We start from the raw sequence: 17,981 nt of genomic DNA on the forward strand, positions 1-17,981 counted from the left end.
CTTTCCATGCATGGAAGATTAGTGTGAGTCAAGAACTGTTCAGAGTACAAGGACACAAATTTAATGTTTTGTGAACATGCGGATCACAAAAGAATAAAAGTTATAATTTTCCCATACTGTAAATGTATTTCTAATAGGTAATTCCCTCTGCTCAAAAGATTAGCTATTCCCATTCAGTGCTGCCCTCTATATGCAAACTTTTTTGAACACATGCTACTAGTCTTCTGCTCCCCCCTATTGGAATCTAGTGATTCCAACATGTCTCTCATGCAAATCAACATGCGCAACTTCTCTACCAATGGAGTGTGACATAGTCATGTGACTCCTTCTATACTCTTCCACTAAACTATCACTTTGAGTTTGGCAGAAGATGGAAACACCGGTTTTCAGAGGGGAGGAAAAGTGAGAAGTATGAGAGGAGGGAATTATCTATCGGAAATACATTTTCAGTATAGCAAAATTATAACTTCCAATACAGTAATTCCCTCCATTCACAAGATTAGCTAGAATCCCACCTTGAATAGGAGGAGGGACCGGTGTGAGGGAATGACAGAAGTACCTTTTGAAAGCATCCAAATGAAACCCCTGGAAATGAGAGAGCCAGACCCAAAGATCTGATGAGAGGAACTGCACCACTTCTGAACCAGGTATACTCTTCACCCATACATGAAATACATATGAGATATAGGGGATAACAGTAGAGGAACACATCTAAGTGAAAGAGAAATCCAGCTGGATAGTGTGCAGAACCATATGATTTGGAAGTCAATCCCACTTATAAAAGTGGGAAAACAATGAATGTGCCCCTAGATGTAGAGTGGCTAAATTGCTATAGAAAGTATGGGAATGTAAACTACATCCAAAACCCTCACTGCTGGGAACTGAAATTCACATGGGGGTAAAACAAGAATCATACTGTTTTCACCTCAGGTTCAAGTAGTAGAGTTTGACAGATCAATCCAGGAACCTGACATCCGGTAACGAAAGGATGTCTATATAAGAAAACTCAACTCCTATGACAGGGAAATGAACCAGAACCATCCCAAAGCCAGAACATCCTCGGATAAGATATATTGAGGAACGACAAAGGAAGAGACCCAGAACAGTCCATCTTCCTCAGTTGTGACCCACAACACAAAGAGTTCGATTGAGGGAGGAGTATAGACAATCATAAACGTGTGAGGACTTATGTTGATTGGTTCACTCTAAATCCAACAGCAGGCCACAGGGTACCAACAACCATAAGGCAGTAGGATGAGGGCTCCCAATTAGAAGGGGGTGAACTGCATTTTTTGACAGCTCAACTTCAGTGGTTGTGTAAATGGTATCAGGAGGCCACGTCTCACCTACTTCAGCAGAACACCACTGCCCTACTCTCAACTGAATGGTTAAAGCCATCTTTTTCTGGAACTCATTCAGGAGAGTGCCTCTACATTCAACCACCCCAGTGGTTTGAAACTGGAAAGTGATAAGGCATGTTTATGAAGCAAAAACATCATGAGGTTATTCACCTTCAAGCAGTCTTGTGGAACACCCCATCTCACCAGTGAGCATTGCGAAGCCATGGAAGAGAGCGCAATTCAACATGGCTGTACAGTGTGGATTTCAATTGAAGGATACCTGGTCAGGAACCATTTGCTATGCAGCAGGATCCAAGTAGTAAATAATGAAGCAAGGGCCCCTGAAAGGAAAGAAATAATGAATAGAAACTTACCCAGTTAGAGTAGAACCAAAGTATGAAAAACAGTCAGGGATGGTAGACAAAAACCCGATGAGGAAAAAAACCGCAATATGATGAAGATAAGGGGAGACAAACATATTAGGTGTAGTCCTCATGTCCAAATGTAGGAGTTCCCCCAATGGCTGATGAAGACAAGATGCCAGGGAAAGGATATCAAATCTGATAAGGACATACCTGGAACAAAGTCTGGGAGAAAGATGACAAAGGGGAGTAAGCCAATAGGATCAAAAGCCAAACACAGTTGGTGAGTGGTAGGAGAAAGATCTTGACTCGAGGAAACCTGCCTAGGAATAAAGAGGCAGGAGCAGGTAACACGGAAAGAAGCTACATGGGCAATAGAAAAATGAAGATCACAGAGTGTACATAAGAGTCAATCCAGATTGGGATGAGGATAAAGATGGGAAATGAAAGGAAGGGAATTAGGCAAAAGGAGAAGTTACCTCCTCTAGCTGCTGATGTCTTGGGTAGGAAGGAAAGATCCGGACAAAGGAGAAGAGAGGGAGTGAGAAAAATGTATGAGAAACATCATGGGAAACAAACCTGACCTCCAAAATACACAAGCATAGAGGAGAAGGAATTATCTTTTAAGTGAATGTGAAACCTGGAACACGAGGAAAGTGATGCAAACAAAGGTAAAGTGAGGAAATAAAAGATCACATTAATATTCCAGGTTGGAATGGTAGGCAGTCAGGGAGGATGACTACTCAAGAAGGAATGTATGAACTTAGTAGGGATAGGCGAGGTAAAAATTTCATGGTATTGGGAAAAAAAGGAAGGTATGGGACAAGGCTGCCCGATAACCCAAGATCAAGGGGACCAAAGATCCATGGTTGAAAAACCAAGGAAGAGACTCTGCCAACCAAGACACATGGGTTCGACCTGCGGAAATCCCCGACTCATACATGAACTGCAGAACACTTTCCATTTATGCCAATGAATGCCCACTGAAGAAGAGTGAATGGAACAAGGCAATAGAAAGCTACCTGCAGGTATAAACCTGATCTCCCTGCCAAGGACTGAATAAGGGCCAAGCATGAAGACGAATGATGTGAATGTCCAGATGAAGTGCTGGTGAAGGAAGTGATTGAAGAAAGGCAGAAGACAAAGGAAGAGGCAGAGGAGGTAAAAGTTGGAGCTGGAGAAGTAGCAGAAACCACAGTTTAGCTGGCCATTAAGAAGTAATTAGAAGGACCTAATACAAAATGGTAGGGATGAGGGAAATCACCCATGGAAGTAAAAGGATGGGGGGGGATGAATGAACACACAGGAATCTGTGTGACCAATCCCAGCCGAAGGCATCAACAGCCCTAGCTAGAGGAGGAGGTACCATTAATAAATAGAGGTAATGAGTGGTTAAGAGATGTAGTAAAGGGATCTAGATGGGGAGAATCACACAGAAGACAAAGCCACTGGGAAACAAGAGAATTGAGGGACCACTCCGATGGATAGAATGTGTTGGGATGAGAAAAACTGCAATCCGAGCGAAAGCACCTGGAACATGACATGCATAGATATGGATATTGTGTGAGGGGACCCAAAAGAGCAGATCTAATACGTGAAAAGAGAGGAAGAGCGAACAGGTGCCACCTATAGGAGTGAAGCAATTAGATAATTTTTGAGGAAATTTTACAATTGCTTCAGGATTTTATTAGTTTGAAAGCATGTAAAACGGAATTTAAGAATAAAGTTTTAACAGTTCTTTAAGTCTAAGTAGATAAGTAGCCATGGGCATATAAATAAGAGGTGACAAGAAGATGCCTGTGTTGTGAAATAGGTTAGGAACTAGAAAACAAGGTCAGAAGCCTAGTTACGTAAAAAGCATTGCCTAGAAACAAGATGAGTGCAGTAGTACTTGTGACTAGGAAAGCTACGAAAAAGTATGGTTTAGCGAGTGAAATTGGCACTTTGAGGTGATATCACTTACAGAACATGGGTGTAGTAGTACAAGTAAATAGGTGACCGGCTAACACAACCTAACTGTAACCAATTACTTGAGAGTTCTGGTTATAGTTTTGGATTAGCTTGGGGGTCCCCTAAAGCATCCAATATGATCACAGAACTACTTACGGGTGATGCTGTGTCCTATTTAGTTGATTGAGATAATACCAAGAAAATGTGGTTTATAAACCCACGTCTGGGGCAGAAAAATCAGTTCCTCCGGACTTGAGAAGTTCTCTCAGGAGTTCCTCAAAAAAACTCTGAAGTCAGAAAAGTACCTAGAAAGGCCGAAGCTATGAAAATGTCTAATGTTAACAAAATTACCACCAGCCCAACTCTGTTGTAAGTATGGTTTCTATCTTAACAAGTTAATGTAAGAACTGTATAGAATATCATGTTAAATTTATCTATGTTTGACAAATGTTTAAAGTTTGTTTTTTTGATAAAAGAAGTTATATTTTTATTGGAATCACTAAATGTTTAATAAATGTCATTATATGTGTTCACCATTGGCCTGAAACTCTATTTCTTTAGTCTAACTGTAAACTACCTTTAGTTAACAACTTGTGACTCCACTCGTCACAACAAATCCTCCCATAAATAAATTTGGTGTAATGAGTAGTTTTAATTGAAACTCCAACAATTAAGCCCACCAGGGCACTACTCTTTACAGGAGTAACACCCTCCAAAAAGGAGACAAGAGAAGAAAAGGAACAGACCATAAAATCCTAATAATAATGGAAAGGATAACAAACAGCAGTGTCACACCCAATACTAACCCAAAAGCAAAGAAGCCATATGAGGAGGGAATGAACTGAAGATGGCAAAAACCCCAACAAGGAGGGAAGAAAGAGGAGGTATCCCTCAACAAACCCAAAATGTAAACAGAACACCGAATAAAGGGAAACATGAAACATTAAAGGTATGAGTGATGATAGGGGGAAAAAAGGAATGACAAATGTCGTAAGAAATCTGCCTGAATTTAAACTAAGGTAAAATTAAAACTCATATAAGGTAAGGTTTGTAAGTACCCAAACTCAAAAGAGACAGAAAACATGAAGATAATATTCTGCAAAACGTATCTGAAAATGTGTAAAGTAGGTCTAGCAGATACTAAAATAGAAGTATGGAAGGCATTCCATGGTAAGGTGAGGGAGAACTGACAATTTTAGGAAGTTGGAAAATGGGTTCAGTCATTATATGGGGAAAGCGAGCAATAGTGGAAGCAGATACGGCAGACCTCGTCTCCCAGGGAACAATATATTAATTTAAATTACTAATATGAAGGATAAATTATAAACAAAATGAAATTAATGGTAAGAAGTATAAAGTAGAGATTAAGTGAAAGTAACTGTAAAAAGTATAAACTGGAAAGAAGAACAAAATGAAATAGTCAATGAAGTGAAAAATGGGAAGAAAATGATGTAGGGAATGCATTCTTTATGATGATGAGGTGAAGAAAAATCTGGAACCATGGTAGATATGAACTTGCCCATAAAACTATAGGAAACAAATAAATTAATTAATGGTAAGAAGGATAAATTATAAACTAAATGAAATTAATAGAATAAAGGATAAATTAAAACTAAATGAAATGAATGATAATAATTATAAAGTAAAAATGAAAGTAACTGTAAAAGGACAAATTATAAAGAAAAACAAAATGAATTAGTCAATATATTAAAATGGGAAGAAAACGGTGTAGGGAATGAATCCCATATGACATAGTGGTGAAGAAAAACTAAAACCTAAGTAGATATTAACCTGTCAATAAAACTAAGGGTAAAGCGATAAATAATACAGTAATGAAGCCAATTCAAACAAGATAGTGAACAGAAACAATGAGGAAATCTAAACTAGAACTACAGTGAAATCGAAAAGAACAAAAACTAGTTAAGCCTAATTGAACTGTACAGAACAAAGGATAACCTATGAAAGAAAAGAAAATGAAACTGAACAAAAAGAGGCATAATACTGGGAGAAGTCTGTATGGGCTCCCATTCAAGGGTTCCATCGAAACCAAGTGAAGAAAAAGTTTATCATTATTAAAGAAATGAAATAGAAATGATGATATAAAAGTAAAGAAATAACATAGTTAAACTAATGAAGGACATACCATGTTAAGCCTAATTGAATAGTATAGAAGAAAAACAATGAAGACTAATTACAATTTGTTACATAACTTAGTATTAACTAATCTAAATAAGCGTATGTTATGGAATTCAAATAATTACAGATAATAATATTAATAATAAAATTGTAAAATGTCTTATCTTTCCAAAGTCAGCAAACTATATGGCAAATGGTGGACCATGAAGCACGAGGCGAAGTACGACAAAAGTCTGGACATTAGATGATCAAACTTCTGACAAAATAAGGCGGAAACTGTCCATGGAGTAATGTGAATGAAAACCATTATAAATATATTGGGGAACAGAGGCTACATAATGGAAATGAAGAACCAAACACTTGAAATTTGGTGGTGGAAAAAGGCTATCAAGATCTCCATCAGCACGAACAAGGTTGGCTTCTACAGGAGGAATTGTGGGCGATAACCGAAGTAAGAGGCCGATCTTTTTAACTTTCAATCTCCTGGAGGATAAACACTGATAAAAACCCATGCTAGATTACCCACACCTGCACCCTGTGAGATAGTGCTAGTTGTTGGCATGACCCCCAAAGTGGTAACATTAGCTTCAGGATAGGACTGGAATAAGCTGGGATAAATGAAAGCAAATTTTAAACTCCAGAGAATCTAGAAGTTATAATAAATGAAGACCACTCAGTGAGTGAAAAAAAACAAACGTCCAAGTACAAGTGCTGCCAAACAAGAAGTGATAGTATTCTTTGATAGAAGTGACAGTTTAGTAGAAAAGTATAGAGGGAGCACATGCATCACATGACTACATCACACTCCATTGGTGGAGAAGTGATGCATGATGATTTGCATGAGAGACTTGTTGGAATCACTAGATTCCAATAGGGGGAGCAGAAGGCTTGTAGATTGCATTAAAAAAAGTTCGCATATAGAGGGCAGCACTGAATGGGAATAGCTAATTTTGTGAGCGAAGAGAATTACAGTATCGGAACAAATCTTTAAGAATTTTCGTTGAGGTTTCTTTTGAAATAAAGGAATTAAAACTTAGATAATATAAAACTTTGAACTATAATGTAAATTTTAATGCTGATTTCATTGTCAAAAATGATCATAAAATAGCTTAATTAAATTTTAAATGTAACTAAGTAAAATCTTGTGACATGCACATAAAAGGGTGCCTGTAAGAAAGGAGCTAAGTGAATTAGCCGTGACCTGCAACACAGTTGTGATAGTTTTCATGCCCTTCACTTGAATTTTCCTTGTTTTAACATTTTCATGCATCCCATTTATACTATGCTTGCAGGCATTATGTGTTACATCAATAAATTCTGGTGTATTTGAAAAAGTTTTGTGCATTCACACAAACAAATTCACACAGATGTAACTTTAATAAAATTATGCATATGTAATAAAACTACACATAAAGTAAACAATAGAATAAAGTAATGGTATTTATAATAGTGTACAGAGTATGAAACAGTTATGAGTGGTCAGTGTATGACATGGTGTGCGAGTTTAAACAAAGAAACTCATAAAAACGATGAATAAAACCCACAGTAAAGAAAAAAATAATTACAAGGTATTTATAACAGTCTATGAAACAAACCAAAGCTTAATTATTGCAAAGTAAAGTAAGCGTAAATGTGTAATGAAGGCATAGCAGAAACGTCTGAATGAGTGTTTACAAAGTGATAAGCATATGGTTTTGAATGAACTGCACAAGCATATTGTTACGTCTCTGTATGTTTGTTAATTCTTCTAAGATACAAGTCCTTTCTTTATAAAACTTGTTTATTCTTCCTCAATACAACTTTGTAATGTACTTAATTTTCAGTTACACACACTATAGTTCACAACAATTCACTCACTTTCTATCGCGTTTAGACTTAATTGTCCGTCCCTGCAAACTATAGTTCCGATCTCTCTGTCTGCTATCCTCAGTTCCCGCCGACCGTAATCACTGTCTCTCTCTCTCTGCCTGTTTCGTCTCTGTCTCCACTACTGCTTCGACTCCGTCTGTCTCTCTCACTGTCTAGCGCACTTAAATACGATAATACTGCCTGTTCTAGAAACTTCTAAGACTCTCAACACGTGCTACCAGCGTCACTTGAATTCCGCTGCCGTCACGTGACCCCTGCTGTCATAGCACACTAGCGAATCTTCTAGAATACTCGTCACGTGACCCCCGCTGTCGTAACAATATTTTAGACCTAAATAAGTCAAGAAAGCCCATAGAAATTGTATTTAGTGTAATGTTCATTTTATTTTTGGGAAAGTAGATGAAGGTTAAATGTTGTTTGTGTGAAATACTTTGCAAATAAAAAATATAAAGTTGAAATTGAGGCAAGTTATCACGTGATGACAACAAAATTGTGTCATCACATACTACACTGAGATGTGATTCTGAATTGAAAAGCCAATATGCAATCTGGACTCATCAGACAAAGATCTTTCTAATAATATGAGACTTACAGCTTTTAATCAAGAAATTTGTGAAAAAAGTTTCAAACAGAGAAATGCAAGTGTATTATTTATATAGATAATGAAGTTAACAAGGCAAAGAATAATGACAGTAATTAATGCAATTTGATATATATAACTATATAGGTAATCATCACTGTTATTTAAACTGGAAGTTGTTACTTTATTAGCCTACATTACAATCAACAAGTAGATGCACTCATCACTCAGTTAGATGTCAATCAATGGGAAAAACCCTGTAATTAAAAAGTAATGGCAGGAAATGGTGGTGAGAGCTTTTGGCATGATGATCTTGCAACAAAGCCTCTTGTAATGGAAACTACATTACTTGGCTAATGTCAAGGTGCATAGTAACTAGATAGAGGATGATTGAATATGGCAACATGGACTATAATGATGTGGTTACAATCCACAACTGTTCTAACATAATGTACTCATGATATACAATCACATCAGTGTCATTAATACCTGCTATGTCCACACTTTGCTGCATATGCCACATACAACATTATATATGGATCAGCTTCCTCATTAATAAATGAGTCCTCTCTAATGAGTGAACTCAGCACTTGGAAAATCCTCAGTCGCATGTATACTAAAGGGTTAAAGAGGTTCAAGGGTTACTGTACTAAGTGACAGATATAACATTATTTTATACTTATAAATTGCTTAAGCAGTTTGAATTATTAAAAGCAAGCAACATGAATAGTTAAGAAGACTGATTCAATTGCATATGTACCATATTCTGGAATATTTAAGCCACCAGAAGTTACTGCCAAGTGAGTTTCACATCCAAAAATGTTCAATATGGGTCAATGTATGCTTGTAGGTTCTTTTAATCTAAAATACAAGGTTTTTGGCATAACTGGTCCACTACACCTCAGTTCCCCCCTCCCCCTGCAAAGCTGTACAATAGGCTATCTGCACTCTGTACACTATAGAGAATTGAATCCCAGATCTTAGCATTGTAAGTTTGTATACTTACTGCAAACTCAATAGATGACTTGCTACATCTTCTATCCAAAGATAAGACAATAACTAACTGCAAAATTAAAGATAAGCAAGTTCCTGAAGGTAGAATTATATAGCTTTTGCTCTCAAGAAAGAAGAAGCTAGGTGTCAAAGATGGTAGATACTATATCAGAGATCACTGGGATAGAAGAGGGAATTATAGTCGAGATGTCCAAAAGAATGTAAGAAGATGAGTCTCTATGCAGATATAAAATCCAAGACTGGAAACAGAACTATCCCAAACGCCACTCTTTAAGTCAGTGAATAAGTTAAAGAAAACTACAAAAAAATCTGGAATTTTATAACACAAGAATAAAAATGTGAAAGAAAAAACACTTAAGGTTAGAAGGGACAAAAAACATGTTAGTCATAAAATGGGAAACTTAGCTATATTTTACTTTGACCCAATAATAAAGCATAACAATAAATATATGAAGCATACACAACTGGAAAAGATACACACACACAAAAAACAAACAAAATAAATCCACAAAACAGTAAAAAAAAAAAAAAGTTAAATATGGCAAAAAAACAACTTATTGTTTAGTCAGTCCATAATACACATAGAAAAAAAGTTAAGTAGGCAATAAAGGACACTGACTAAGAATTGAAAAAGTAAGGCTATCCTCCAAGAAGGCACTAGGCAGCAACTTAATGTATCACACAAACAAAGTCTTTGGTGAATTAGAGGTACCACTTTGATCAGAGGTTTGCTTAAAGAGTACAGAATAATCAAAGCCATTATTTGACAAATGATTGTGTGTGTCAACATATAACTGGCAAACTTCTGGTTCACTGTCACTAAATGTGGCATATAGTTTTAGGACCTCCTCCCCCATGAGTGGCATTAGTGTGGTGGGAGAACAGTGTTGTATCTGATCCCCATGTGTTGAACAGGTACACTAGTGCTAGTAATGAGCTATCTGGATACTGATAAATTTGAATCTTACAAGCACCTTGAAGTCTTTTGTTACTTTATTTAGTACATATGACTTCACATTCCCAATAAAAAATACATTCTACTAGTTTAATTCATTCTACTATTTTTAATAACATATAATTGAGTGGCAGTAACTTACGTTTTTAAACATTAAAGTAAATACAAAATCAGTTTTCTGAAAAATACCTTGAAGATTTATAAACTATTTCATATTTGTATGAGTTATATATTTCCTTGTTTTTCTACATTAGTATATTAACTAAATATACAATAACAGTTATAATTTTTTTCATAAAAAGGTGACAACTTCCCATTAGGTACATGTACCTTACTACGATATAACACAAGTGGTGATGACTATTTCAACTGAGAATACCACGTTTTATAAATCCTAGAAAAAAAACAAGTAAATGTAGTACTTACTGTTCTCCACTTCATCAAAGTTGGCACACACTTTATCTTTAGCCTATCATCCATACGGAAATCATTTTGAATGTTTTTCCAGCTGAAAATTTACACAAGAGTTCTGATAATTAAAAAAATTACAACAACAATAATAAAGACAATATAAAACCTATGGATTGAACTGTTACTTATTATCATGAAGACTTACGGCAGATAAACTATGAAAATGTTACTGTGTTTTCTTAATCGGAACCAGGTAGCCAAACTCCTATTTCTCATGCATTTGATATTCATAACACATGAGTTAATTTGGTAAGAATAATATGTAAGTATTTTGGTTAAGAAACCTTAACTGAATTAAGAAACATGGCTAATGGTTTCCAATATTAGTTCAATCACTGGCCAGATAACTCCAGTCAAACATATTTATATAACATCAAACCTTTTATAAATACCTCACAGAATACTTTGAATATAAACTATGTAATGTTAACTTTTAAACAAGTAAAGTATACGAGATAAATATCTCACTCAACGACATTTATAAGCTAAGAAAAAAATCATATCAGCCATTTTAAGTAGCTGCATTATCTTATGATGAATTGTAATAAAACAAAGACACAAGAATAATTTATGCATTACAGAATGTCTTATTATAGATTATATAGTTTGAGTAACAGCTAGGACATGCTTCCCACTGAATTACATTCTTATGCTATGAAAAAATCACATCAAGTTCATGTAACTGCATAATTTAATGCCAAATTAATTTTTTACAAAGAATAACTTGCATTTAATCATTGAAAAAACTCTTCTTAGAATAAATACCATTATAGCAACATCTATTTTTCATACCAAGTAAAAATATTTTTGCAAAATGTTCTATTCTCTTTGTAAATTTTTTTTTATAAATCGTAATTACTTTAAAAAACCTCTTATTTCCTCATAGAATGAAATACAAGAACAGCACCTTCAAGAGGAAACTACTGAACACAATAGAACTAATTTTACTCTTTGTACTGAAACTTTTAAAAAGAACTCAATCTTACCCTTAAAACTATTATCAATTAGAAGTAATATGTACTATGTAAACATATCAATAAGGAAAACTCCCACACTTTAATCCCTTCCTAATCAGAACACAAGATTCAATAAGTTTTATAATTAACTTCTAAAACATCATCATGCAACAAAAGCTCTCGACCAATAGGATGGCAACACACCTCAATGTGCAATAACTCCCCCCATGCACTTGCACTCATGAAACTTCATTCTCTGATGAAGGAAGGAAAAAAAAAGATGCACTGAAAGCGAGAAGGATTGGTTGGAATGTGATGAGGTCAGGGCCAGCCAACCCAAGCTGCACAAGGTTGGTAAACTGAAAGATGAGATGGATGCTTTCCTGAAGAGGTATGAAAGATTTGCCCAAAGTTAGAATTGGGACAAGAGAGACTGGACAGTCTGTCTCAGCCCACTTCTCACAGGAAAAAAGGCCAATAAGTGTATCAAGGCATGACATCAGAAGATGCTATGGCAATGCTGAATGCTATGAACTTACTGAAAAAGTTTTTCGTTGAAATTTTAGAGAAGTCAAACCTGAGACTGGGGAAGTGTTTTTCAGTTTGTGTCACGCCTACAGCGTTACTTTACAAGATGGACCGACATGGCCAAGTGTGAAAATACTTATGAGGGACTGGCAGATCTACTAATACATGAACAGTTCATGCTCCTGTGCTCCACTGTCACTCAAGGAAAAAGCCCCAAAAAGACAGGGATGAGATGATCAAGCTGGCAGAACAGTATATGGAAGCCCATGGAGGGAGCATACCTAGTAAGTCTAAGAATAACAAATTAAAGTTGAAACCAGTGGTGGCTGACCAAAAGCAGGAATCTGCCAAAGGTGATAGAAGATTAACAGACAAATGGGACAAGAAATGCTACATTTGTTATAAAATATAACATTGCAAAGGAGTGCAAGTCCATCACCAATAAGCAAAAGCAGAAATCTCAACATAAAGCAGCTGGAGCTACCTAAAAATATGCTGCTGGTAAGAAACAAAAAATGAGTGACTGTCACCACGGATGCTCCTGCCAGCCCCAACCAGATAGCCAAGGATCCACAACTCAGTGTTGGAATTAAGAGGTCTTTGGTTCCTACATCCTACATTGGTGGCAAGGGCAACTGGACCACAATGAGATATACTTTGTATTAGATCTCAACCTGTAGCCATAGAGTGATGTGTTTCAAACCACCAGAATTATGAAAAGAAAGGAAACAACACTGAAGTGGACAAACTTTCCATTCCAGCTGAAGAAGACCAAAAGGCATCATCCCAGGCTCGGAATGATGGGATGATGCATGCCTTACTAAATTAAAGGAACATAATTTATCCAGTCTGGAATTATGAACATTCATCCTTACTCTCCAACTGCATGGGAAAGGGGCATTCCACTTGCCCCTGGAATTATGGAGAGGATGTGGAACACTGTGTTCAGCCAAGGATCTAGGATGGGACCACTTCACATTTGGAATTATGAGGTGATAGTGGACCTCCATCCATGAACAAGATACAATCGGACATTGTTCATAAGAAGGGCCATACACAACCCAAATGAATAGCATAAGGTCAAATCTGAACTGGTATTATGAGTAGGCTCTTATGGAGGCTGGTGCTGCTCCTACCAACATCTGGGAAATACATCCAGGGACCCAGGTAGGAGGGCCCCCAAATTTGCCCTCTTCTCCAAGAGTGTAGGAACACACTCTAACACTTTGGAGGAAAAACCTCATCCACCACCCCAGTGACTATACACCAGGTGTTGTAAGGGCTCCCTCACTCTACTAGTAGAATCTGGGGGGAGGGATGTACGTTGGGGTTTTCTGAGGAACAGTGCAGTAGGTGAAGCAAGTTCCCTAAATTTTGAAAAGCAAATCAATCACAGTTTATTCAATCTAATGATTGGCAGGGATAGGCAGGATCCCCTTTAGCTTTACTCATGATAGTCCATGAGTGACAGTCCATAAGAATATGAAAATACCATCCAGAATGTGCCTAGATGGTTTTATGGAACACCTTATTTCTACAGAGTCTGTTGCAACCAGTAGTAAGGATAGTGAAATTGGTTGTTAGTGCAGAATTAGAATGATAAAAGCACACCTGTCTGGGCATTGCTCATCACAGAATGGGATCCAGATAAAAAGTAAAGGGACCCTGGAAAGAAAAGATAACATATGATTGAAAAAATGACTCACCCTTTGTTAAAATCTAATGGATGTACTCAAAACAGCCATAGGGGGTAGTCGAAAACCTTCAGAAGAGGAAACTGCCAGATCATGCTAATAATGAGAGATTAAAGTATTGGGAAGAGTTCACATACCAGCCCACACAATGACTCGCAGCAGATTCCTCTCCTGTAAAGACAGACCAGAGTAGGCAATATGAATCAATTGTTAAGGTAATGGGGGATAAATCTCGAAAAACTGGAGGATCCCATGGAATTAATAGTCCATTTCTAGTACCCCAAAATGAGTTAGTACAAGCCACATAACATCTGAGGGGCCTGACTGGACATAACAAATGATCGGGAGCCAGGTGATCATAAAGGTGAGAAATAGCTGGCAAATGAATGGATGAGATGGATTTTTCTCCTTCTCTGGCAGCCAGAGTCTTTGAAAGGAAGTACCTATCAGGGTAAAGCAAGACATAGGTGGAAAGATAGTCTTATGTACATGTATTGCAAATAATTGAGATCAATTATGTCCAAATGCCAACAACAACAAAAATATACCTTAGTCGAAAGGTGATATAAAGAACAGAAAGCTAAAGGCTTGAAGGGATGACGAGACAATGCATGTAAAACAACCTTAACATCCCAATTAGGCAATTGAAAAGGGTTGAAGGACGCAAATAGATTTTATTAGGTTAGATATCACTGGAGAGTCAAAAACCTTCTTATCTTTGGAATATTGAAAGGTAGTCAATAATGACATTTTATATAAGGCCACAGTAGATGAAGCCAAACCTCATTCAAAAATCCAAGTAAAAAAACTTGAAATGGTAAACACCTTTGAATGAAGTGGGTTGAATTTTCGTTTTTACACCACTGACAATAAGTGTCCCATTTTCGTTGATAAATGGCCATAGTTGGTCTATGGTTTAGTTAAGTACAATGTAACTTTAGACGTTAAACCCTAATGTCTGACAAAGTCCACATAAGTTCCAGGCGTGAAGTTCGAGTTTCTGAACATCTGGGTGTAGAATATTGGATTGAGGTTGTCTCAGAGATGACCATAGAGGAAGTGGTAGAGGTGGACACACTTGCAGATATTTAAGAATAGGAAACCACGTTTGAACTGGCCAAAATGGTGTTACCAAACGAACCCAACAGGGAGTGGAACAAACCATAGCTAGAACTCTGGACAACAGATGAATTGGGGAAAAGGCATACAGATGCAAACCCATCCAGTCCTGACTGAATGCATCTATTGCTAAAGCTTGAGGATGAGGTACTGTGGACCAAAACAACTGCAGTGGAGAGTTCTAATGAGTTTCAAAGACAGCTACCATCAGAGACCCGAACTAAGAACAAATCCACTGAAAACCTCGTGATGTAGCATACATTCAGTTGGGAGAATCCAGTTGGGCTGAGAAAAATGATCTGCAATTAAATTCATCACTCTAGAAACATAGCACACTCAGAGGCTTATAAGATGAAAGTGAGCCCTGTAGAGAAGATCCAAAGTTCGAAAACATAGATCTCGAGAATGTGTGCCCCCTTGACTTGAATTGTTGGAATGGATCATGACTACTTTCCCCTTCAAGAGAGACAGACCTTAAACCATTGCTTGGTGTACCCTGGAACTGCTCTGTGAATATAAGCACCCCATCCTTGAAGAGATGCATCTGTGAACAAATGGATCTTGGGATGAAGAGGTGGAATTGGTACCCCGATACTAGTGTTGTTTTGATTCAACCATTCAAGATCTGTCATGTTGTTCCTGAGTAAGGAGACTGGATGTTCCAATGACTCGGAGTTTATGATCCATTTGTCAAACAGTGATAATTGAAGGGACCTCATATGGGCTCATCCCAAAAGAAAGAGAGATTCGAGGGATGTACTCATCTCCAAAAGAGAGAGAACCATCTGTGCAGTAGAAGGAGATGTAACTAAAAGCCTGACTGCTCTTTCCATAGCTTGTTGTCTGATGGGAAGTGGCTGAGCCCGACTTAAGTACATGTTGAAGAAGACACCCAGATGTGGCTTCTGAAAGGAGAATCTGGGTATGTTGTTCTGCCAACTGATGAGATGGGGTCAAATATAGCCAGTCGTTTATATAATGATGTCTGCACAAACCAAAGGAATGCAGGTGACGAGAAAAAGCTCATACTACCCTGCAGAAGACATAAGCAGCTGATGCAAGGCCAAAAGGCAGGACTCTGAACTGCAGCACTTGACCCTTGTGTACAAATCGTAGAAATGGACTCTGCTATGGGACTGTGCAGATGTGTGTCAGTAACACTGAACTTGGTCATCCAAAGACCAGGTGAAAAATATCATTGTAGGTTGGGTTAAGATTCCATTGTAAAATGAAGAGAATCCAAAAATTGATTGAGTCACGACAGATCAGTAATTGGATGCCAATCTCCAGTTTTCTTGGGCACCACAAGAAGATGAGAATAAAATCCCAGAAAAATGAGATCGACCCTCTCTACTTTTGTCAAACAACCATCTTATGGCCTGAGAACAAAGTTCCACTCACCTTGGACTTGTTGAAGTAGAAAAACAACAAGTTCAGTGGATAATGCAGATGTAAACTGAGTGTCTAACCCTGACTCCAGAACATGGAGTACCCATGGATCCATGGTGAAGGAGATCCAGATGTTGAGAAATCGATGTAATCGTCCTCCCACAGTCCCCCCACTGACGAGCTGACAATCCCAAACTAACAGCTGGAACCGTGATTCCAAGGTCTCTGGAACTCCAGCAAACAACAAGGGCAAAGAAAAGGTGCCTCCTTTAATTCTGAGAGGGCAACAGATGGTAAATGAACATCCACCAACAAGGCATTTCTATCCAACAAGTCCCAACAACAAACAAGCCAGGAAACTAATGAAAGAACTGAAGCCAGCAATTTGACCATAGTAGCCATCAACAAAGGTCCCAACCCGTCCTCAAAGTGGTGAGAAAAACATTGATAGGCTTCTGACAAAAGTTAGAGCGAAGATAAATATCCAAGGACTGTTGTGAGAGTCAGACGAGTCTGAGAAAATTGTGATCTGTTTAAGGTGATCACAGGTTCCAATCTGGAACCCCACATGTTGAAAAGGGGGTCTAGTCATTGAGAATCTAAGTATATACCTTCGTGGTGGTGATAAGCCAAGACATGCTGTTCTGCTAAACGTGGGAGACAAGGCAAAACTATCCCATGACATAACTGATTGGCAAATCTACCAGCATGAACAGTAATATCTGGCAAAGGAGGAAGAACTACGTAGTAACTTGCCATCCTTTCCGCCAACAAGGAAGGATTAGACTCAAGAGCAAATGGGGGATACCCCCAAAACCTCACAAGCTCAATTATCCAACTGACAAAAAGGTGCAGGAGTTGGTTGATCTAAATTGTCCTCCATTGAGACCGACCGGGTAAATAAAAGAGCCAGAATAGGGAGCCTAAATTCTCCCCAGCATGTCCAGGATCATTTGCAAAACCTGCCACGGAACTCCCTGGAGAGACACCCCCAGTCCACATATATGTCTCCATCTCACAACAGATCATATCAGACAGCCTCAACTGAGAGTGACTGCTTCCCTGACTGTTGACAAATACCAGATAACAGAGTTGGAATAGGGGAAGTCTGGTTAGCCCCATGGTGGAAATTAACTAGAGAATTCATGCCCACAAAATGGCAAAATGTTTTTTATTGTAATTAATGAAAGTAAACAAAATTTTCACTATAGAAAACAGAAACTGACGTCGAAAGTTGCAACTGAAAATGTTAATAATCACACTGCTCCTGTATAGAAACCCATGTCGAACGCTTTGTCAGGAAAAAGTGATTACATTATCTGAATGAAGTGCTTATATACAGTACCTGGATATCAGGCATATTGATGTTGGTGGAGAGATTTGCATATCAGATATTGCCAAGGGCATCAAGTGTGGTATAAAAGACTGGAGCAAGCAAGTTCAATGCTTAGATGGGCAAAGAGGTAGAAACCTTGAAGATCGAGAAATAGCTAAAGTGGCAACGGATGGTAAATATATTTTGGAATGTACAATTGTCTTTTTTTCATCAATTTTGCAGGACATAGTACTTACTTTTGAACTTTGCTTTTTGCTGTCAGTTGCCAATAAAATTTAAGCC

At 37.7% G+C, this 17,981-nt stretch overlaps 1 protein-coding gene across 2 annotated transcripts in view; it reads right to left on the reverse strand.

Annotated features, from left to right (window-relative positions):
- The window catches only part of LOC106463280 (thioredoxin domain-containing protein 17-like), a 66,976-nt gene that overhangs the window by 13,234 nt on the left and 35,761 nt on the right, over positions 1-17,981 (reverse strand). For both annotated transcript variants that reach the window (XR_002611455.1, XM_013923295.2), the window contains exon 3: positions 10,633-10,714. Coding sequence is in view for 1 of the 2 variants with exons in the window: in XM_013923295.2 (XP_013778749.1) it covers positions 10,633-10,714 (82 nt within the window). In the remaining variant the exon portion in view is untranslated. The remainder of the gene's footprint in view (positions 1-10,632; positions 10,715-17,981) is intronic.

This window comes from Limulus polyphemus, unplaced genomic scaffold (genome assembly GCF_000517525.1).
Source record: "Limulus polyphemus unplaced genomic scaffold, Limulus_polyphemus-2.1.2 Scaffold1366, whole genome shotgun sequence".
In the NCBI taxonomy this organism is placed as follows: Eukaryota; Metazoa; Arthropoda; class Merostomata; order Xiphosura; family Limulidae; genus Limulus; species Limulus polyphemus.